The 25,018-nt window shown below is 29.1% G+C and overlaps 1 protein-coding gene across 2 annotated transcripts in view; it reads left to right on the top strand.

The window, feature by feature from the left end:
- Positions 1 to 25,018, top strand: part of Taf2 (TATA-box binding protein associated factor 2) — an 80,248-nt gene that overhangs the window by 33,574 nt on the left and 21,656 nt on the right. The window contains exons 10-18 of one of the 2 annotated variants that reach the window (XR_012756213.1): positions 3,602 to 3,841; positions 5,466 to 5,718; positions 5,980 to 6,117; positions 8,090 to 8,283; positions 9,344 to 9,555; positions 12,593 to 12,815; positions 16,011 to 16,164; positions 17,326 to 17,556; positions 23,706 to 23,878. Coding sequence is in view for 1 of the 2 variants with exons in the window: in XM_075364717.1 (XP_075220832.1) it covers positions 3,602 to 3,841; positions 5,466 to 5,718; positions 5,980 to 6,117; positions 8,090 to 8,283; positions 9,344 to 9,555; positions 12,593 to 12,815; positions 16,011 to 16,164; positions 17,326 to 17,556 (1,645 nt within the window). In the remaining variant the exon portion in view is untranslated. The remainder of the gene's footprint in view (positions 1 to 3,601; positions 3,842 to 5,465; positions 5,719 to 5,979; positions 6,118 to 8,089; positions 8,284 to 9,343; positions 9,556 to 12,592; positions 12,816 to 16,010; positions 16,165 to 17,325; positions 17,557 to 23,705; positions 23,879 to 25,018) is intronic. The other variant, XM_075364717.1, reaches the window with a different exon arrangement.

Here is a 25,018-nt window from a genome sequence, read left to right as displayed (position 1 = left end):
GCTTACATCATAGTTATAAGAAAGACTGGAAGGAGTATATTTTATAGGAATCAGTATAGTATATACATTCTGTACTCAGTGGATAAATGAATTACTTATAAAGTTTTAGTTATGAGAAATAGATAATAGAAAAAACTCTTGTCATTAACCAAAAGTGTTGACAATATGCAGATACAATATATTAAGATACAGTAAATATTGTTTTTAAATGTGCCCTTAACTTTTGGCATTTGGTCTCCTTGTGTCACATTCTTTAATTTCAATAAGATTTTGCAGAATCATCAATAAATTATTAATAGATACAGTTTTTACCTTCTTGTTCAGAAGTTAGTTTTCTCTTATAAATTTATATATGTTTAATATTTTATATACAATTTGTAATTTTGTTTAATAAAATGTGTATTATAACATTAATTATATGCATGTTATATAACATATTTAATATCAAATTTTATATATATATATATATATATATATAAAGGTGTATCACAAAGTCCTACCAGGACTTTCATAACATGTTCTACTCATGAAAATAATGGAAAACGTTCGTATAAACATGTCCTAACCTAAAATGCTCCATTTGGGAGTTACAGCTAGTGAAAGTTTTCACTTGGATTTCAGCTATCCTAGTGAAATGAGGTCATAAAGAAATTTTTAGGACGTTAATTAAGGGACAGAATTAGTGATTAATTATGGTTTTTGACCTGAAAAATTGAATAAAATAGGCCCCAGAACCGTATCAACAGTAGTTAGAAAATACAGAATGAAAACCAATAAATTGGGTTAAGAAGCCCTGTTTTAAGTTGACGTACAATAGCTTTGTTAAATGGGTAATAAACAGATAAAACTTTTAAACAGAACTTGTAGAGAATTTAATTGTGAACAAAATGGTGTAAGTTAAATAAAACAAAGAAAAGTTACAAACATTTTTTTATTTAGAAATATTACATTACTACATTTTTCAGAAAAGTACTATTTAATGTAAACAAAAACCAAATTGTTTTTTGGTGATGTGAAGAACTTGTAAAAACAAAATTTACTGTTAAAAATTGCTGGTAAAAAATTTACCAAAAACTAAATAAAAATTATTAATAAAAATGAATAACAAAATTATAAAACTCCCAGGAGAACTTCGTGATACAGCCAGTACATAAACACACGAGTGATTTGTAAATTTAACAGCAATCTCTCAGGAATAGATTTTATAGCCAAAAATAAGAAAAAAAGTTCATGTAAACATAGGTAAGAAAACAGTTCTTAGTGCGTTTCAGCTCACAAAACATTTTGCGAGCCGAAACTCACTAAGAACATTAAACATTTAGCCCTACTTTGTGTTCCCTCTATGAAATTAACTGTACTAATATTAGGGTAAAAATCAAGTTGTAAATTTGATGCTTCCTTATGTTTTTTGATCTAAGAAATTGAATAAAAGTGATCCCAGACCTGTATTTCACTTAAGTTTTAAGAAAAACCGGGTAAAACATGAAAACGTTTTTTTTGAAAATATACTTTTTTAGGTTTGGAATAAAATAATTTTATTAATTTACCAATTAACAAATAAAAATTCCTAGTTAACTTTGTAGAGAATTTAATTATGAGAAAATTGATTTAAATAACATTATTAAAATTAAACACAGATTTGATAATTTCAACTTAATTAGAAACAAAACGCACAGTTTGGATCGAAAAAATGATAAGATTTTAAACAGAACAATTTTCAACAATGTTTTAACAATATAATGTAAATGAAAACAAATAGAAAACTTATCAGTGACAGAAAAAAATAAATTTAAAAACATAGAAATATTGTACTTTTTAACTTTTTTGTAAAAATTGTTAAATATCAAAATGGTTACTTGATGAAGCCGCAAACATTTCTTCAGAGTAGTTGCTCGCTGTGGGTGCCATTCTTTTCAATGCATAGCTCAGCTCAGCAAACCAATGCTAGCCGGGTATGTCTAATAGCATCATTATTATTACTAATAGTATCTTAGCTTCTATTATACAATGTCTCAATTCTTATGTGCCCATACGAGCGGAGTTGACCAACATAGTGTTAGATCAGTAGATTGAGGTAACAATTTTACTGGTTCATTTCAACCAATCCATTGGTTGAATGCATTATTTAAATGATTCATCACTTGAACAGGTCAGGTGTGCCATCAAGCCTCAAACGTTTTGCGATACAGTACTCTTCAATCTGGATAATCTTGGTATTCATGCACAGCAGCCAATCCATTTTTATTTACTTTTACCATAAATTAAAAACATGTTTGCCAACTCTCCAAATGAAAACAAATTTGTGGTATTACCCATTGTGAATAATTGATTGAACAATAACACAAACACCACCCAAATGAATACTCAGTGCTAGATACTAAACTTAATTGTTAATCAACTATTGCCAACTCATGAAAAAATAAAACTTTTTATTACGTTTTAGAAGGATGTCTGAAATTTATTTTTATAATCTTTAGCATTTGTATGTAAATTGTTCTGCTTAAAATTGTATCATTTTCTGATCTAGTTTGCGTGTTTTTTCTAATTAAAGTTGAACTTTAATTACATTAAATTTAATTATTTACATCAATTTTCTCAGAATTAAATTCTCTACAAATTTAACTAGAGATTTTTATTTGTTTATTGGTAAATTAACAAAGTTATTTTATTTCAAACCTAAAAAAAATGCATTTCCCTTCAAAACTTCATGTTTCACCCTGTTTTTCTTATAAACTAATTGAGATAGAGGTCTGGGACGAATTTATTTAATTTTTTAGATCAAAATTCATAAGGAATCAACATAATTTTTACCCTAAGGATTTTAGTTCAGCTTAATTTCACAGAGAGAGCAGAAAGCAGGGCTAAATGTTTCACAAGCTGAAACTCGCAAACGAACCGTTTTCTGACCTATGTTTATATGAACTTTTTTTCTTATTTTTGGCTATAAAATCATCTCCTGAGAGATTACTGTGCAATTTGGAATCATCCTTTATATAAAGTATTATTAATTCATTACAATGTATTTCAAGGAAGAGTAAGAGTTAGGTACATTTAAAATTCTTTTGTATAATTTCGATGTATTGGGTACTCTGCTTGATAAGTTTCAGGTTTTTATTTAGAGAAAATGCACACTATCATTTTCGTTAAATTATGTTATGTACATTGTAACTTATATAATTATAACAAATTATGTTTTTCAATTTATGAAAATCATTCCAGTACATTTAGAAATTATTTCAACAAACAAATTTTGCATAGCATCTATACATTATCCTTTGCATATACAATAGTAGTCTGATGAAAAATAAGAAACTGAGCAATTACGAGAAATCTTTTGTACTATTTTTATAACTTTTTCATCAGTACTAGCTTAACTGTATTTGCTTTAATTTATGACCCCTGTGAAGAGAATAGTTTATTAAAGAACAGACTTAAATAGAAGCCTAATGTCCTTTCATTGCTATATATTTCATACTCTGTATTCTTTAGTTGAGGCATTACTATAATGTTTTTACTCTTTGTTTTTTAATATGTTCTATTTTTTAATACAGTGACAACACTACATGATTATAAAAGTAATATATGTATTATATATGCACAGGAATACGGTAGAATTAGAAATAAGACAGGATGCAACACAGCAGAGGGGTATTAGAAAATATGTTGGCCCATTATTAGTTACAATACAAGAACTTGATGGAACATTTCGACATACTCTTCAGGTTGAGGGTACTATTGCTAAGGCTGATATTACATGTCATTCTAAGTCACGCAGAAACAAAAAGAAAAAAATTCCGTTATGTACTGGTGAAGAAGTTGATATGGACCTTTCTGCTATGGAGTAAGTTATCAGCTTCAATTAATTCTGTTAATTTTGTTCTTGGGAAACTCAAATATTGAGAAATAAAATTACAGAAGGAAATTCTTTGCCTCTTTTTTATTCTGTAACAGCTAGAAAAAAGTAATGCTAACGTAATTTGCATTTACTAAGTATTTTGCATTAAAACTGTGCATTAAATGAGGTCTATTAAGTTTTAATAGTTTAAATACTTAAGATATGGTGATGTGGCTGGTGCCACAACTTTTACTTTGGAGGTGTGTTCAAAAAGATCTGACTTTAAGGCATTAGAACAGCTTTTATCTTTGATTAGTATCATGCTTTTAATTTAAGATCAGTTGTCTACACTTATAGCTTTTTAACACCCTGTTCATAAATATCTGTCTTCTGAGGTTTTAGCCCATTCATTAGATATTTTCAACTCATCACCATTCTTACAAATTTAGAAACAAACCTCTTTTTTAAATAAAGGAAGACTTTTTTTTGTAGTCTCTTCATGATGTGGAAGATGATCAGAGCTTCCCATGCATATTGATAAATCCTTCTCAGCAGTACAGGCAACAATGTGAGAGCATGTGTTAGTGTAAATGAGAACAATTCTTAATGATAACATCACACTTGCTAGTTCTGAATTTCTCGCCTTAATTTTGAAAGTGTTTCATTATACAGCTTGGTTAAGATTGTAAGTCACCTTTTTTGCCCCAGAAAATAGTTGCCTTAATCTTCCAAGTTTACTGGGTTTGTTTGTATAACCTAAATGGTGCCACTGTATTGACTGTTGTTTGTGCTTAACATTGGTGTATGAAATTAGTTACATAATCAGTAACATGGGAAAAATGCATACCCCCTCTTTTGTAGCAGTTCTAAAATGCACATACAGATTGCTTCCTTTGATTATTCTGTGCCTGTCAACACTTCAGTAGTCACCTTGCATACAGTTTGTAAATGTCTACAATGTGTAACTGTCTACTTGTATTCATACAGTAACAATTAAGTTTTTGAAATGTTTGGAAATTCTATTGCAAGAATGCTAACTGTAAAGCATCAGTTTTCTCAAGCTTTTGTGTTAATTCGTTCAATTAGGTAATCTTTTTGTATACTACTCCTTCCACTTCTCTTCATCAAGAACATCTGTGTGTCCTTCATTAATGTTGCAACTACATTGCCTGATCTTTCTTTCACATATTACTGTCGACTTGTAAATTTCACAAATGAATTTCTGAAGCAGTACGATCTTCCACATTTCAAAAGTAAATCACACTACGGATTTCACTACTGGCAGGGTTGTTTATTGTCACACCATCAATAATCACTGCCATCAGTGACAAACAACAGAACTGCTGATAAGATGTAAATAGTGGCTTACTGAAGTGGTTGAACATCCTGTATATACACAATATGATCATTATTACCAACCACTTTTTATTAGCAGCCAGCCAAAAAAAAAGAAATAAGTGAACCAATGGCTTTCTTCCTTTTGAAACATTTTTATATTTATTGCAGTTCTCAGTTTTAAACCATATTTTAACTGCAGTTATTTGAACCCTGAATGACTGCTTTCTTTCTGGTTCTTCATTCACCTACAATAATGAATTTTTATGTATTTTCTTTTTTTCTTATTTTTTAGTGCAGATTCACCAGTCCTTTGGATAAGATTAGATCCAGATATGACACTGTTACGATCTACTGTAATTGAACAACCAGATTATCAATGGCAGTATCAGCTGAGACATGAACGTGATGTTACTGCGCAACTTGAAGCAATAGCTGCTCTTGAACGTTATCCAACTCCTGCTTCTAGATTAGCCCTAACAGATACGATTGAAAATGAACAGATATATGTACAAGTTCGTTGCAGAGCTGCACACTGCCTTACCAAGGTAAAAATATGTTCTTTATATTAAAACCGATATTGTTCTACTTAATTGTGTATATTTAAATAGGAATGACCAGAATTTACATTAACATTTATCTCATGTTATTTTGCAAGTTTTATTTTTGTTTATTGATTTTGCGTTTGATCTCTTTTATTTAGGTTGTTTAATTACTCATTGACATATCTAATGGTTAAATCACCTTAGAAATTATACAATTTTATCAAGAAAGATTTAAACTTACTAATTTAATTAAAATTGTTTCAGGTTGCAAATGCAATGACAAATTGGGCAGGACCTCCAGCAATGTTGGCTATCTTCAGAAAACTGTTTGGTTCTTTTTCATGTCCTCCAATAATTCGTCAGAATAATTTTTCTAATCTTCAGCATTATTTTCTTCAGAAAGTATGTATTTTTGTTTTTGTTTTTTTACTTTAAACATATACTTTTAAACACATTTTAATACATTACATTTTTAATTTAATGACTGTTATTTAATCTTTACATTTAACAAAAACTTTTAACTGAAAGTATTTTAGTTATTTCATATCTTGCACATTTATTTTAATAACAGTTTGTAAATAGGATACTTCATTTATTTCAAATCTGGTACTCATATAAGAGGCACGTTCAAAAAATAAATACAATATCTGTACGTGGCCATCAAAGCACTAATCATTATTCTGTATGTGAGCACTATTATTACTTATTTATTTGCATTCCACAGAAGCCATTTTGGACAATAGTGTGTGTTTACAATTTGTTTCAAAAGTGTTAAATTTTTTAAGACAATTGAAGAACCCACCAATTGTAAAGTATGGTGTTATCCAGTTTTTAAATGCAAGAAATGTGATACCTACTGAAATTTATCTGTAGATAAATAAAGTTTAATGTAAAAATCATATGAATAAGATAATGTCAAAATGGGTTAGACAGTTTAATGAAAAACGAAAAAGAATTTCCTTGACAAAACTTGGAGTAGGTGGACTTCCATCATCAGTGATAGTATTTTTGTCCAATTTGAATGTGTAATGTTTAATTATTATTATTTTTGTCAAAAATGTTTTGCTCAACAAATCCTTGAAGCTTCATTAAGAATGAATTGAATATTTAGAATTTCAAAAATTAATGTCTACACCAGTTGTTTCAATGTTTAATCTATTTAATTTTTGTACTGTTGTTTTTTTTTTGTTAGATGTAATTTTTGCAAGTTTTTGGTAAAAATCTGATTTAAAAATGATCTGAGTTTGTAAATACCAAAAAGTTATATTTCTCAATACAGAATCCTTGATAAATATTTAAGACATAGCTAAGATTTCATTCATGGTTAAGATAAATTCGCTTTGCAGGTTTGATTAAAACCGGTGATGCTATTCTTGTATGGCTTACAGAAGAGGGGCACAAATTAAGATTAATAGGTTAACCTGATAACAGGTACAAAGTTAGTTATGCGTTTCTCTTCAGTTTTGTAGGAAATACAAGGTTTCATAAAAAATATAGTAAATTGTTACTTAATTGTATTTTTTATTATTTATTTGATTGTTTGGATTTCATGTTACCCATACATATCATCCGTGAAAAATTTTTTCTTAGTAAATAAGAGATAAAAAGTGTTGAAATTAATATGAATTTTTTTTCTTATTTTCCCCTAATAGAACAGAAAAATATTTGTTTCAAAAAATTGATAAAACTTCTGTAAATCTTGTGATAGGAAATTTGGCAGTTTTTAACACTATCAGTATCAGCAATTTTACAAAAAGATCTTTCCTCTGTCCCAGGTGTTTTTAATGCAGTTCAGATCTTTATTAAATTAACTATTAATTGTATTGGTAGCATTATTCTTGCATAAATTAAGTTTTAGATTATTACAAATTGCAGAAAGTAGCAGACATTATATTATATTTGGATTAGTATGTAGATAGCTAGCATTTTTAGGACATTTATTTTGTTTTATGTAGAAGTTTAAAATAAAAATAGAAATATAAAAAACTATAAAATTATTTAAATTGGTAAAAATTATATGCATGTTCATCTCTTATTTTTCCTTATAACTTTAACCAACATTAAGAAAACTATTTTTGCTTAAAAAATATAAAATTATAAATTAGATTTGTTACATGTTATTTAATTGGAATAGTTTATCTTACTAATTTTATTATCACTTGTTTCTTTAAACAAACCTGTGTTCAGTGTGTATCTTAAGTAAAAAGAATCAGTGTTCTATCTTTTATTAATGAGCAGTTTTGTTTTCATTTAAACAGGAATTTTTTATTGGTCAGTAACTAGTAAATGCAGTCATTGATTCAACTGCTGTTCATGTTCTGATATGTGTAATCTCTAATTTGTATAAATATTAATATATAGATTTTTGTTTCAGACAATACCTGTGGCGATGGCCGGTCTGCGTAATGCTCATGGAATATGTCCGCCTGAAGTAATTCGTTTTCTTCTTGATTTGTTCAAATATAATGATAATAGTAAAAATAGATTTTCTGATAATTACTACAGAGCTGCTCTCATTGAAGCTCTGGGTGCTACTGTTACACCTGTAATTTCAGTAGTTCAACATGGGTTTGTTTACTTATTTTTATATATATATTTATTTTATTAACACATTTATTAGCTTAATTAATTTTCAGTTTAAAATAAAAAAGTGTGATTTTACTGATAAATGCTTATTCTCTGCAAGAGTATCAAACAAAACTATAGTTTTGTAATAAGAAACTAAAGCAGATTTACTTCAAATAAATAATGTTTCCTATAATGTTACCTATATCATAATTTTCAAATACTCTCATTCTTCCTTCGTGATTGTAAACTTGCTATTTTGCACAATGGTAATTCAGTTACAATTTCAGTTGACATCAGTGTTTTTTTTTATAGAAAAATGTTTCAGATTTAAAGTATGACATTTCATTACATATTTGAGAATTATTTCTCAAGGAATGTCTATCTCTTGTTTACTTAAGGTTTTTTTATCAACAAAATGAATGTTGACAATAATGCTTTGACTTTTTTTGTAGTATGTAGTGGTAGCGCCTTCATTTTTCATCCAGGTGATTCTGAGTTTAGATCTCTGTAAGGCTGGGCATTAATATATGTTGCAAATATTTCGTATTACGTTCCCTTGTACAAGCCTAGAGTTTGTGGTAAAAGAAATCGTCTTATTAAAAAAAAAACGGAGAGCTTTTATATATTGTATTTTCATTTGAATCTTGTGTCCCTTTTATTCATTGAATTTCTCCAGTCTGAGCATTAAGTTTGTATATTCCTAAAGGATGGTGTTAGATTGTTGAGAGCTGTGTATTAAGACATGAATTGTTTATTTTAGTTCTTGTTGTATAATCTGCATTATATTCAGAATTTTTACTAATTAGTACTGTTTTTCATCTTAGGTTATTCAAATAGTGTGATGAATTTTGTTTTGGTTGTTTTTTTGTGATTTTTTCTAGGAGTGATTTTTATATTTTTATCTAAGAGTTTTTTTTCTATCTTTGTATGTTAAATATTTTATTTGCAAAGTTCTGTATCATCTTCAGGTGATACATGTGCAGAAGAGTTTTTGATAATTTCTTTTTATTAATACATGAATTATTTTATTTTTTTCCATATGTATTTATTACATTTTTAGGACTGAAATTACTGCTGAAAATCTATCTGCAGATACTAAATTAGTATTGGAAGAGATAACACGAAATTTAAATTTGGAGAAATTATTACCATGTTATAAACTTACAGTGACAGTTGCTTGTCTCAGAGCTATTAGAAAATTACAAAAATTTGGACACCTTCCAAGTAACCCAGCCTTATTTCGTACATATGCTGCTTACGGACAGTTTGTGGGTAAGTAATCATGTTCAGTAATTGTTCTGAGACATATTGTAAAGTAGTCCATTGCAGTTAATTTTTTTTAAAAATCAAGCATTAAATCCATTATTTGTTACCTTCATAGTTACATCATTTTTACACAAATGGAAATATATGGTAGTACATTATCTCGTTGTTGTTTTATATCTTATTTGTTTTTTTATCCTTGTTTTTATTTCCTTCAAAGAAGGAAATGACACTAAAACTTGCAAAAAAAACTTATCTTAATGATATAAAACTTATGATTGATAACTTTCCAGTTATCTAATTTTGTATAAAATAATTACAGAAAAAGCAAACTTTTTTTTATTATAAAATGATTTTTGAGAAGTCCATTGGATAAAATAGAAGTTATTTTAACTGTCAAAATATTTTTGCGCATTCACAGTTCTCAAGGATATTGAGAGATAGCACGTGTAAAAATTTCTTACAAATACAATTTATTACTTTTAAATAACTTATAGTATACAGAACAGATCTATAAATAGCAAAATACAATGCCAATATACTATACACCTTATAATAGCTAATAAAAACCAATACTAAATTAACCATAAGATAACAATTGAAAAATCAACAGTTCCCTTAATGCGAGAATTATTTACTTTTAATGTTTTACAAAAATAATACCTTACTCTTTATAAATGAATAATGTCACTCTCACTCCTGTTCACTTAGAGTAAACCAAAAAGCTTCTTCTTTTTAACCACTGTCCAAAATAGAATATTCCTGATTCGCTTGTTTGTTACTGCACACTCACTCCTAATGCTCTTGCACACTGTGATTGACTTATCACACACTGTACTGAACTTACTGTGTTGGTCCCTAGCAGTATTTATATCTCTGGGCCTAGTGCCTGACCTATAGTACTAGTACCCGACCCGCCCTTTTGTTTGGTCAAGCGTAATAATTTCCATTATCCACACCGTCTATACTTTTCTATAAATCGTTTTGTAGAAGAATTCCTTTGCTGTTTTCTTCTAGATTTTTCTTTATCATTTTCTCTCTTTCTTCTTTGTTTCTCTACCTATTAAAATATTATGCAGCTAAAATTTTTATGTATTATGCTTGTAATTTTTATATAATATACTTAGTTATGTTATTTTTATTAGTTATTTAGTTTTTAGTCATTTATGTGTAGCATGAAACATATTTTAAGTATTATTTTGGAGTATAAAAGGACATATTAGAAAGATTGCTTTCCAGTTATTACAAAAGTTAGTTTATACTTATAGCAAAATAAGCGTAGAACTCACGTCAACAAATATGACATAACTGCAATTTTAATAACAATTTTTAATCATTTTATTCTAAGATGTACGATTGCTGAAGTTGTATATAGAAAAAATTTAAAAGAGAATTTATTTTTGAAATTTCCAACTGCTGTAAGTATTTCAAAATCAAGTAACAGATGGAAAAAAACACTTTGTAAACAATATCTGTACTTTTAAAAATTATACCAAAAAAAAATATATATATAATATTTTTAAATTAAAAGTATGATAAAAAGTGCAAAATTTTACACAATTTAAAATTTCCTCCTAGTTTCTAAACCACAATAATAGAAGTTCAATTTGAAAATTGACAAGATGTGGAAAATAATATTCATAATTTTTTAAGTGATACAGGTACATGGATGTTAAGAACAGTGTACTTTAACCCATGGTATACAAAGGCTGATAAAAACAATAACAAGAATCTTTTAATTCTGCACATTGTCTTTTCAACCGAGTTGGTATTTTCCCATGCAATGGCATTACTGTGTGTAATGTATATCAATATTTTCAGTCATATTAAACATATTTCAAATTTGGCAACTGAGCAGTTCGGATTTATTTTGTTTTAAAATGACAGAGCAAGATATTGTATTAAATTTGCGTTAAAAATGGAATAAAGTGATGAAGGTGTTAGAGAAAGCTTTAGGTGAGGTTATGTCTATACTAAGGATCTATGAGTGAGTGGTACAAATTGTTTCAAGATAGTAATGAAGTCATTGAGAAAAGTGAAAGGCTTGGACATCCTAATGCATCGACAACTAATGAAAATATCAACAAGAAGTAAAGGACTTTGTGATTAAACATGGAATCGGTATTAAAGAAATTACTAAAGAAGTGGAAATCTCTCTCTGAAAAACAATTTGACTAGCATTTTGTGTAAGGAATGAGTAGCAGCAAAATTTATTCCAAAACTGTTGAATTTTCAATAAAAGCAATATCAAGCGATTGATAACTCAGAATTACTCAAAATGATATTGAAACAAAGGTCCAGTCATCCTAGTGGAAGCTTCTGAAGAACCAAAACTGAAAAAACATGTCCAATTTGATCGAATGTTAAGGTTCTTAACAATTAGAATGGCAATTTAATTAGATTGGCGTTGTCTGTTGTGAATTCATACCTCAAGGTTGTACAGTCCCTAACAGTATTATTTAGCAGTCTTGTTTTCATTGTATTAAGTAACATAAATGTGGCCTTAATTCTTGAATTTTAGACCACAATAATGCTTCAGCTCATGCTTCACAATAAATTTGTGAATATTTAGTCAAAAATAACACCACATACTGATGGCGCAACCTCCATTATTCTCCAGACATGGCCACCTGCAATTTTACCTTGTTCCCACTGATGAAGAGAACATTAAAAAGACAATAATTTGCTGTAATAAATTAAATTAAAAAAATAATTGTTTAGTGAACTTAAGATTATACCAGAAAAATTGTTTTCCAAAAATGTTTTAAGAATCGTATGAAACCGTGGCTTAAATGAGTAGCATCTCTGAGGGGCTACTTTGAAGAGAATAATATATAGAAAAATAAGTAAATTCTTTTTGATGAAAATTAGAATTTCTCATTATATTTTTATCATACACCTTGTACATTGTGCCTGCTTCCCATACATATCTCTCTCACCATTTATACTACGTACCGTAGGTTAATTATTCATTTTTGTAAATTTATAGCATTAACATGTTTGAATGAGTTATGTTTATTGCTATGATTTTATTTTATTTTTTCAGATGTAAGACTTTGTGCACTGGAAGCACTAGTTGATTTTACTGGAATTGATGGTCGTTGGTGTGATCTTGAGTACTTATTAGATGTTGCTGAAGAAGACCCAGATCCTGGAGTTAGACATGCACTTGTCAGAATGCTTTGTAATAACCCACCATTTCATCCTGGTGGACCACCTCACAGACTTGATAGAGAAGATTTAGTTCACAGACTTTGGAATCTTTTCAAGTATCATTATTTGTTCACTTTATTATTTTATTAAAATTTTCTTATATTTGGAATCTTTAATTTATTTTTCTTTTAAATTGTAATCTTAGTATAACATGTGTAGACTAACATTTGAATTATCAATATATTATTATTTAGCAGCAGTAACATACAAATTTTAAATATAATAGTGTGATAAATGGTCCCAGGTAGGACAATATACTGCATATTCTTATAATTAGCAGGTTTCACAACAATTTAGAATATAATTGGGAGTAGCATCCTTGAGGTGAAATTGAAAGGGAAGCATCAAGTTAAAAATAAGATGTAGAAAAGTTGTATCATAGTTAATAAAAGCTGGTTTCTATAAATTGTTAAACTTTAAAAAAAAATCTTTCTATAACTTTTAAAGCAAACACACATATTAATTGACAATAAACATGCTGGAAAGTAATATAGCACAGATTTGTTAAAACTTTTTTTTATAACAAGGCAACATGAAACAGTGTGAATATTAACTTACATAAACAAAATAGATTAAAATGAAACCTTTACAAGTGAGGATAGTAAATGTAATTTTTTTCTGAGCTTCATGGAAAGCAAACAACAAAAACCCATTTTTAGAATATTCAGAAAACCAAAACTGGCAGATACTCTCACAAACACCCAACATCTCACATTTAAGTAGTAGAAGTATGATCCCAAAGAAGTCAACACTTAAAATATGTAACATGTAAGAAACAGCACTCATTGGCACTCTGCAAAAAATAGATCAAATGAAAACAAAGATAAACAAAATAAATGAGATCCACAGAATCTTTGAAAAGTCAAACAGATCCTCTAACATTTTCTACACAATAGTTTCTTCGATGTTCTGCTCTTATTAAATATATGAACGCCTAACAGTAACCAACAGTATTCTAAATGAACCGACTCAATTTAAATGTAATATGCTTTTTGACCTTTCTAAATAGACGTTGATGCCAGGATGTCACCAGTCACTGTAGGTAACCTCAAATGACTAAAATTATTATGACTTTGAAAAGTATAAATAATTTTACATATAATACTTACATAAAATTAGTAGCTGTATTTTTTCCATGATAATTTTCTTATTGTACCAATTTTATTCGAATCGATTCTGTTTGAAACAGATTCATTTAATTTTTTTCACAATAGGATGTTGTGAGTAATGCATGATAAATATCTGCTATGAGTAATCTGAAAAGTAATGGTATTTTAAATATTATTAACATGTCAATATGTATGTAACAAGCAAAAAGGATTAACTTTAGAAGCTGACTTTTATATGGTAAAAACATTTATTTATCAGTTTTTACTTTCTTGACAGTTATAATATAAAAAAAGAAAGTATTAATGAAAAAAGAGAATTTCTGTATGGTTTGTGTTTATTAGTTACAAAGCAATATATTAGGAATACTTTAACATGTAACGGGTAAATTTGGTAACCCACCATGTTTGTCTAGTGGTGAACGCGTCTTCCCAAATCAGCTGATTTGGAAGTCGAGAGAGTTCCAGCGTTCAAGTCCTAGTAAAGTCAGTTATTTTTACACGGATTTGAATACTAGATCGTGGATACCCGTGTTCTTTGGTGGTTGGGTTTCAATTAACCACACATCTCGGGAATGGTCGAACTGAGACTGTACAAGATTTCACTTCATTTACACTTATACATATCATCCTCATTCATCCTATGAGGTATTATCTGAAAGGTAATTACTGGAGGCTAAACAAGAAAAAGAAAAGGGTAAATTTGGTGTGTATCTTGCATGTTAGGGCATCTAATATATTAAATGTTTTTTTAATTTAAAAAAAAAAATGTAATAACATTGACTTTTTTGTAAAAGCGCCTCCTGCCTCTAATTATGTAAGTTTTGTAACTTTTTACTTTGTAATATGTTGAACCAAAATTATTTTTAAATAATTTATTATAAGCTATTGTCAAAATGTGAATAAAAATTTTCACAGAGATGTGGTGAAAGTTCTTACATTTTTTAAAAGAAGTTTTTTTCAAATACTGAGAATATTTTCATTTGAGATTTGAGAAACAATTTGAGAACTGGTTCTCTATTCAGAAAGAATTTGTAACCTTGTTAAAAAAAAAAGACATAACATTCAACATTATTGTTGAAGGAGGAGCAGCTAAGTTTAAAAATCTGTACACTTGGTGGAAAGTTGCCAAAACTATTGCCAGCTGTTTCTGATTTTGATCTTAATTCTGTGAATTTTTCATAAAGTAAGCTGTTTGGATTGGGATAACCCGATTCCTGTAATAGGATTTGAAAACTGTTTTTCCAGTGCATCTACATTAAAAAAATAACACTTTATATATGTCTTTACCTTGGAGGGAATATTTTTCAGTTTTTTGATAGTTATTTATTGATTGATAATTAAAAACAAAAATAGGAAAACCAATTTAAATGTAATAATAAACATTGGTAGTCATTTCCTGAGTTAGACAAATGACTATCAACAACTGTTTAGTGACGACTACTAGCTGTTTTGTGTTTATCTTCTTCTTATATAGTTTTACTCAAATTAATAAGATAGAATTTGTCACTGAAGGACTAATCTTTTGTGATTGGGATTAAGGAAAAAGTCTGACAGATTTGTAATTTTAGTGGTGACATTTATTTCAATCCTCTGGAAAGAATCTGGCTGAATAGTTAATAATTCCATAAATACTCACTGAGTTGTGATACACAATTTCAGGGATTGATGATGGTGTTTCTTTACCTTGTCTGAGTCTATCTTTTGGCAACTCTTGACTTTCTGGAGGAAAACCAGTCAATTTAAAAATTGATCAACACAAATCCATTGTTCTGTAATGTAGAGATCTATCTTGAGTGGAAATTCTGTTCTCCTAAAGATTTGTTGGCAGAATATTCATCCATTGTCTAGAAATTTTTTTTCTACCCTCAAGGATTATTTATCTCATTTTGTGGTTTCTCAGTCAGTAGATGAGTAAACCATTTTTCTTATCATTGGTCCCTGCTTACCTGATTTTGGTTCTGTGGGTATAGGTCAGACTTCACTAGGAAACAAGAACTTATAGAATATGTTTTTACCTGATGTTATCTGGGCAAAATGCCAGGACAGCTGCTTATGGACATATCGGCCTAATAAGCCTAAATTTTATTGTATTTGTATAATTGGTAATAATTTACAAATTATTTTTTATGTTTATTTTTACAGTTGCATGTGCTCACATGATACAAGAATGAGATGTAATTTTGTTGATCTGTACTATGCATTATATGGTGTTCATCGACCTAATCATCTACCAATCCCTGAATTGGCTGCAATTTTAAAACCGCAACGTGTTGAACCTCCTCATGACACAATCGATGTCAGTTCTGATTTATTATGTAATATTTATATTATTGTTTAACTGATTATTATATCTTTTATTAATTTTCTAAATTAATATTTTATTTAATACATTATTTTCTTTGTTCCTCTTCTCTATTCTTATTTTGTTCTATACTAATGTTTAGCTCAACTTATTGCTATATTCTACATCGTCATTTGTCATAAAGGCTAACTGGTTTTTCATATTTTTTTAAATTATATTGTGAGAGGACAATATTTTGTTAGCATAAAGTGTTTTTCAAACGTTGCGAGTCAGCCGTGACATACCAGCCATCAATGACAATTACTGCGGTAAACAATAGCACCATGGGGGCGATTATTCATGACTGATAGATATCTGTCAGTTTGACACATGGTGGCCAGCCATCAATGACAATTACTGAGGTAAAAATTAACATCATAGTGGTGACTATTCATGACAAAATAGACATTTATCACTCTGAACCGTTGAATTGTTGATCTACATTCCAAAAGCATGGGTCCCCACATGTTGATTATAGAACAGATGAATAATCAAGTGAAAATTTGCTTGCTACTACTAGCTGGAGATGATTTGAGACAATCCAGATTTCTTCCATAAGGTCATCACATGCGAGGAATTGTAATGAGAGTGATAGTAGTAGCAAATAATTGTTGTAAAGTTACTCATAAAATAAATTGTATGGTTAAATTTATATACTTTCTTTAAATGTTCGTAGCACTGAGAATTCTTTACCTAAACTACCCATAGCCCGCTCTATTGTTAGTTAATGAGTTGATCTGTACACCTAAGTGTTGTCAGATCACTAAAAAGACTAACTAGGTTGATTGGCCATTTATTAAGATATCCAGGTTTAGTTAGTTTTATATCAGATGGATTTACAGCAAGTATGATTTGTAAATAGAGATGAAGATTGGCAAATCGAAATTAATCATTTAGGATATAGGCTGTAACAGGAGGGAATGGAGGTAACATGAAACCAGTCAATTGAATGAATGATGACTCAAGAAAAAAAAGCACTTTTTTCTTAAATAAGAGAATCTTTATCACATCTACCAATTTTTACATTTACAAATAAGTAAATAAATAATATTTTAGATATAAATAAAAATGGTTTGGGTTTACAATTATAAGTATTTTTAATCTTTTTTTTTATAGGTTAAACCTCAGATTGAGCCAATGGATATTATAGATAGTAGTCCTCCACCTCTTGTACCATTCTCTTCTTCATCAGGACCAGTTACTGCAGTTGTTCCTCCTATCGCAGCTACACCTGGAATTAAAAGAAGAGCTGCTTCTCCTTTGAAAGAAGCTGAATTAGTTACCGATGATCTTGGAGTTGTAACTGTTGAAGTTGTTGCTGGTGATGAAGCTAAAGGACGAATAAAGGTAATATTTGTAACTGTTGTGATATTAACATTTTTTGAACAGGTATATAATTTTTATATGTATTATCAGTTAGATAATTACAAATCTTTTTGTAAATAAGGTTTTTGTTTTTAAAAGTATATCTCTAGTGCATTTTTTTGAAACAATCAGTCTTAGTAATATGATTGAAAATTAGTATTTCTTAATGTACATTCTTGTTACAAATTCTCTATTAAAGTTAATGAATATATTGAGTAAAATTAATACATTTAGAAAACTAGTTGTTTAATAGGTTAATTATATGAAATTGTAAATGTAAATTTTGAAAATTCTTTATCAGTCAGATTTATTTATTTATTAAGTATTTAAATAAACTTCACCAGTAAATATCAACCCGCCAACAATTCAAGAAGTTCTCGCAGCCTTAAATGAAATAAAAAACTACAAAGCAAGCGGAGAAGACCAGCTTTTCGCAGAACTCTGGAAACACTCATCAGTTTATTCAGTCAAAACTTCCCTACATCTATGCCTCGTGAAAATATGGAACGAAGAAAAACTTCCAGAACACTGGACCACAGCCCTCATTCATCCATTACATAAAAAAGGGGATAAAACTAATCCGGAAAACTACAGAGGCATATCTCTCCTGGATTGCACATACAAAACCCTGTCGAGAATCATATACAACCGATGCAAAGACCAACTTGAACTGGAACTTGGGGAATACCAAGGGGGATTTAGGCCATGGAGAGGTTGTCCGGAGCAAATAAAATCCCTAAAACTTATGATGGACTTATATAAAAGACGGAAAAAACAACTAATAATCACCTTCGTCGACTTTAAAAGGGCCTATGATTGTATACACCGACCATCCATGCTGAATATTCTGAGAAACCTGAAAATAGAAAATGGCATGAAATAAATCCCAAAAATATAAAAATGGGTACTAAGAAAAACTCCATCACACTAAATTGCCTAGGATTTGCAGATGACCTCGCTCTTTTAGCAAATAATATTCAAGAAGCCAAAACACAAATCATGAGCCTTCAAAACCTAGCACAAAAGATAGGGCTTCATATCTCTTTCGAAAAAACTGAACTAATGGCCATAGATCCTCTGGTAATAGAGCACATTACGGTAAACAATCAGAAAATTAAAATAGTAAAACAATTTAAATATCTAGGGGAAATAATAACTTATAATTTAAATGAAAAAGTGACATGGCAAAACAGGACAAATAAAATGATTAAATCCCAAAAATTAACTTGGTCAACATATAACAAAAAATGCCTTTCTGCTAAAACAAAACTTAAACATTATAAAACTGTAGTTCAGCCAGAAGTCACCTACGGAAGCGAGACCCTTTTCAAAATCACTCAGAAAAACCAAATTGATAAAATTCTGAAAATAGACAGGAGAATTGTCAGAACGTGTAACAATAAAAAACACCAAAAAGAAGGCCAATGGTGGATTGTGCTAAATGAGGTGGTGTATCGAGAAATAGAGCTACTGATATAATGCGGAAAAAAAGAATCTCTTTCTTTGGTCATCTCATAAGGACACCGGAAACAAGACTGTCAAGAAATATCATTGAAAAGCTCTGGTTCCAAAAGCTAGAAGTAGGATGGATCAAAGAAATTAGAGAAGATATGAAAGAATTGGGAATTTCCCTGACTGACCTACAGAATAAAACTGGAAAAATTACAAAGCTAAAAGATAAAAGCATTAGATTTAAACAAAAGACAGACAAACGACAAAATACAACGAAGAGGGTGTTTACGGATGAAGAAAAGAAAGCAAGATCTGAACGGATGAAGAAATACTGGGCAGCTCGGAAGAGTAAAATAACACGCTTTTCTCAGAAAAGATCCAACTGAAATTGACTTAAGTGGTCCCATGTTGGCCGTAAAAGCATAATAATAATAATAATAATAATAATAATAATAAGTATTTAAATTTAATAATAGAAAAAATGAGCAAATAAAAAACTAATAAATTCATAATAATTTAATATGTAAATAAATGGTGTTTGTGTAGGTGTTGTATTGTATATACTTTGTGTGTGTGTGTGTGTGTGTGTGTGTGTGTGTGTGTGTGTATATATATATATATATATATATACAAATTTTCTTTATTGTTTGAAGACATTTATTCAGTTAATTATATCATTTGTTTTTTTATTTTTATTTAATTTTTTTTAATATGAATTGCCTGTGAAGAAGAACTCCTAATTATTCTATATAGATGTCTGTTCTCTCCTAACCATATTCCTGTTATTAGTTCATGGGACTATTTTTCAAACTGAAAATTGATTTTTATCCACATTTTACCCTTGTTTTGACATATGGCAGTGAATTTATATCCAAAGATAATCACGTAATAGAATTAGAAAATTCTGCGTAGCAGTTCAAACATATTTGTCTGGTGACTGGTTGGTTATTCTCCATTAATTTCTGTTAGTGTTATCTTTTTAATCTCTGTGTACATTCTACATCATCTGTTTTATAAATTTCAAACAATGTTTGTCTTCCTTTACAATGTTTACCTTCTTTTATAACCAAATTAACTGAAATCTGTATGAACAACCTGCTAACTTAGTTCTTCCCTTTACAAGATTTTGTTACAAAATTCTCTCCTCACACTTTATATCTGCTTTTAAGACCTCTTCATTTCATATTTTATCAACTCATTGTCGGCAACCTCTTGTAACACTACGTGTTTAAGACTTCTATTCATTTCCTATTTTAGTTTTCCTGTGTTTTACTAGTATAAAATGTTATATTTCACTTAGATATTTTTAAATATCCTAGTGCTTCGATCTTTATTTGATAGTATCAAATTTCTTCTCTCCATGAAGCTCATAATTATTTGTGCCATTCTGCTTTTGATTTCTTCTTTACTTTGTAATTCTATTCCCAACAGAATTGTACAATCCTTGACACATTAAAACAAAATATTGTTTTGTACATGTCTGATAGTCTTCTATAATTCTATTTTTTTTTTTTTTTTAAACAAAAATTCTTATTTACAATTAGTTATCCATTTAAAAAATTAAATTTATTTCACTAGTTTAATATGATAAACTTGTTAACATTTAATGTGTTTTTTAAGTAATCCACTATAAAAATATGAGTGTGTATGTGTGTATGTTTTTTTTTAAGTAATGTACTATAAAAATACTACTTGTACATATAGTTTTACCCAGTTGCCTGGAAATGGCTTGCCATGTAAAGAAACTTATACAAGTATGGAAAAAACTAATAAAAATTAACTACTGGTAACTTGTCATTTAAAACATTCTTCAAGACAGTTGGTCTTTCTTCTTATAGTAAAAAATTAAAGTAAAGAAGACAGTAGTATCTGCCTAGCAACTCATAAGTAATGAAGTGTTGGAAAAAAGTTTCGTCTTATTTAAATGTAAAAGTAAAACAAGTGTTTTTTTATATTTTGAATGAATTTTATTAAACTGTGTGTATATGTGCTGTTTTGATTTTGGATTTCAAAATGTATCATATTTCTTTATTTTTACTTGCTTTAAAGATGCAATAGCTTTTGAATGAATAAACTAATATTCATAATTTTTTCAAAAAATACTGTCCATATCATTTTTCAAAAGCACATAGCTGTTGCAAAAATTATGCGATCCTAAACCCATCTACTGGGAGAATTCCCCAATCCAAATATTATAATTAATTAGGCATATTAAATGTATATAATACATTTACCAAATAAGAAGCTGCCATACAATACAGGGATAATGTATGAAATATTTTAATAAGCTGGAATTACCTATTTCAATTATTCTCCAGTTATCTGTATGTTGCAAGTAATTAGATTTCAATTTTTTGTGTTTTGTGACACTTTGAGGTAACCCTTTTTTGATACTACAATATGAAGGGAACAGATTCTGTGAAGTAATGGATTCTTATTATTTCATTAGAAACTAATATGAGCAGAATGGATGTAAACAATGTTCCCCTGAATATTTATATCCCATGAAAACAAGGTGCACGTGTTTATACAACATAATGCTAAAAAATTAGATAAAATTAAAGAAAATTTTGAATTTTGATTGATATAAAATCATTTTTCTAGCACTCTACCTTACATTGATATGAACCTAATATGGCTAATAAACATATGCATTGGAGAAAGCATAATATTGAAGTTTATTGAGCCCTATTCTGGGAAGGAAGAAATATTACCATGGACAGTTTTTACAAATCTGAAATTGACAGAGAAACTTATTAAAAAAAAAAAAACTAGCATTATGAAAACACCACAGTAAAAAAGAGGTTTAAAAGATGATTAAGAAAGTGTAAAGAAAATTTGTACTGAAATATTCTAGAAAATGAAAATGTTACGTTAATGGTTTATTGAGGAAATTTAGTAAAACAAAATTATACTATTTGCACTTTCTCTTTTTCACTTTTATGTAGAAAGTATACTCAGAAAATTATTAAAAAAATATCATGAAGTGTAAGAAATAGGGATCAGATGAAACAGACATCTTTAAGTTTATTTAATAGGAACTATTCAGGAAATTGAGTTGAAGAATCCATTGGAATTTCAGAATCCAGACATACCATTCCTGAGATATATAAAATTATATTTTTTCTGACCTGTGCGAAGCATGGGTAGTTTTATAATTTTTGAGTCGTATATGGTTCTTATCCTTATTGGGGTGCTATAGTATATTGCAGTTTTCACCCTAATACCCTAGTACACTCACCATTTTCAGATAATTGCAATTTTTGAAAAATTTAACAGAGTGAATACCTGATGCACAGGTCTTGTGGAGCACCTCCCACTGCCTCCTGGTGCATCAGCCATGATGACTAGGATCATCCTCAGGTAAGTCCTGTGCCAAACTCAAACAGTAAGCATCGGTGCTGTTGTCCCGACTCCCGGTGCATGGGTCGAGACTGTAATCTCTTGGCTTACTGGTGCAGCTGCCACAACAATCAGGCTCATTCTTGGGTATGTCTATATTCTATTTACACATACATACACACACACACACACACACACACACACAGTAGCACTTGCGTGAGTGCAAACATGCCCCAACTTGAAAACTTCTTACCCTTCTCCCTTAAAAAGATAGATTACATCATTCTAATGATAACAGACTTTGCCCCGTCGCCAAGATATGGTGGTTCAAAATTTTGACATCAAAAAAATAGTTTTTTTGAGGGGGGCCATGTGATCAGCACGCAATGTGACATCATTGGTGAGGGGAGGGGATGATGTCACGAGATCTTACTTCAGGGTGTAAAGATCAAGGTTATCCTTACTCATACATGTATTTCTGTACTTCTGGAACCATTTATAATTTTTCCTGGTAACAATATCCCTTCTCGCTTACTCTCTTTTCCATGTCTTATTCTGTTCTCTCACATCTTTAGTCTTGTCCATATATTTCTTTAGTTTTAGCTGAAATTAAAAAAATTGTTAGTGAACAATTATCAGTATTGGTAATTGTTTATTGGCCCAATGTTTCATCTCTAAATTACATAAAAGCATAGATTTAGTCTACCCTTCTAAATTGTTCCTCCACTCTTATATCCAAAAAATAATTGTCTTTAATATGTAAGTTTGTAACATCTAAGTTGTTTACTTATTAAAATAATTAAAAAATTACCCTGATTAAGCAGTTGAGTTGCAACTCATCTGCTCGATCACTTCACAAATTAGTGTTTGTACAGAACTGTTCTCATCAGTTTTGTTCTTGAATAAGGCTTAAGGCTATCTTTAAAAAATTCAGAAGCATTTAAAAAATAGCATCATCAAAAATGTCAACCTCATCCAGGGAAGAGATCTTTACATAATCTAACAATGCAGGTCGCACCACAATGCCCTTGCTATTAATTAGAAGCTACTTTTCTTTCATTTCTTCATGGATTTCATCCATTAAAGTTTTTTATCTTAAGTTTGAATTAGCAACTTGTATAATCAATTAGTGAGCTCTGCTGACAGCATATTATTTATAATACAAGTTATTTCTTAAAGCAGTTGAACGATATTTTGGTGACCAATAACTCTAAAAATGAAAATAAATTTAATCATAATTAACACCATTTCATATTGTTTAGCAATTATAAATGTTAAAAATTAATAGCTTTCTGAAAATACTCTTTGGTTCTCTTACGTTAATCTTTTCTTTGCAGGTAGAATATTTTTAAACTAATCAACAATCGAACATCAAAATTATTTTTAAAAAACTAATATGTAAAATTATATATGCATATTTGAATATATTATTCATAAAATTAAACAAGGTAACAGAAGAATTAAGTAACAAGTTTAAAGTGTGTGATTTGTTGTGAATTGTACACTTGTAGTAAGTTGTGTGTTTTTATCTGTTCACTTATTTTAATTTATAGTTTAATTGCACATTTTTGTTATTAATATTTATTTTATAATGCTACAATTTTATACAGCTGTTAGACACAAGAGAATGATACAATTTTGATTGATTTATTGTTTTTTTTTAATTTGAGTTTGAAAAATCAGATTTTATATCATTTTCAGTGCTAGTAATAAAACATATACTAAATCTGAGAAATTTTAGACTTTTTTCAGGATTCTTTTAATAATTTGTATAATAAATATTACAATTATGATTCATCAGTTAACTAACATTTTACTTTTAACATAATGTAACATTGCCTCTTTCCAAAACTTTTACTTATTTAACAATTTTATTATACAAGATAACATTTTAAATGATATATTTCATGTTATATTCTTACATAATTATATTACTATTAAGGTCATATACAAACAAAGTAGTTTGTATATGCTGTAATCCCAACTTCACATATCCTCCAAGAAATGTAAACAACTATCTATTTGATATTGGCCATATTTGACTTGAATTTTAGTATCAGCATCAGAATTAAAATATACCTTCCAGTGGTATAATACATTGTTTTATGGGTGTATAATACAGAGTAGTATTATATATTTATTTGTATGATAACAGAAATTAAAAACCCTGTCTTACCCAACAAATATTTCAGCCATTACATATTTTGTATAGTCATAGGGGGTAAAATAATTTTGAGTATCTGATATCTGAATCTGTCAATATCGAGCTTCTCTATCCGATACTGCTGATGCACTTAGCTCCGAAAATCCTCAGCACGGTGTTAAAAGTTCCTTTTTAGCTGGCCGATGAGCTTTCCATCTAGCTGTAAGATGTCGGTGAATTAACAATTCTCACATGTAAACCTGTTCCACTGGTTGTTAATTCTTGATTTAAATTCACAGCAGATAATTTAGGATCAAGTTTACTTTTTCTCACTAATAAACCGATCCTGTTTTTGAGTAGTTCTTCTTTTATATCCACATTGGCATGAAAAGGAACCAGTTTCTTTGAATTGTTTTAAAATAGCATTCACTGTCCCTAGTCCAACACTACACATACTCAAAAGCTATTTGTCATGTCCTAGTGTTGTACTGAGAATGAGAAAAGATT

Source organism: Lycorma delicatula, chromosome 4 (assembly GCF_047948215.1).
Source record: "Lycorma delicatula isolate Av1 chromosome 4, ASM4794821v1, whole genome shotgun sequence".
NCBI classification, from domain to species: Eukaryota; Metazoa; Arthropoda; class Insecta; order Hemiptera; family Fulgoridae; genus Lycorma; species Lycorma delicatula.
This window is presented reverse-complemented; position numbering and strand designations above follow the sequence as displayed.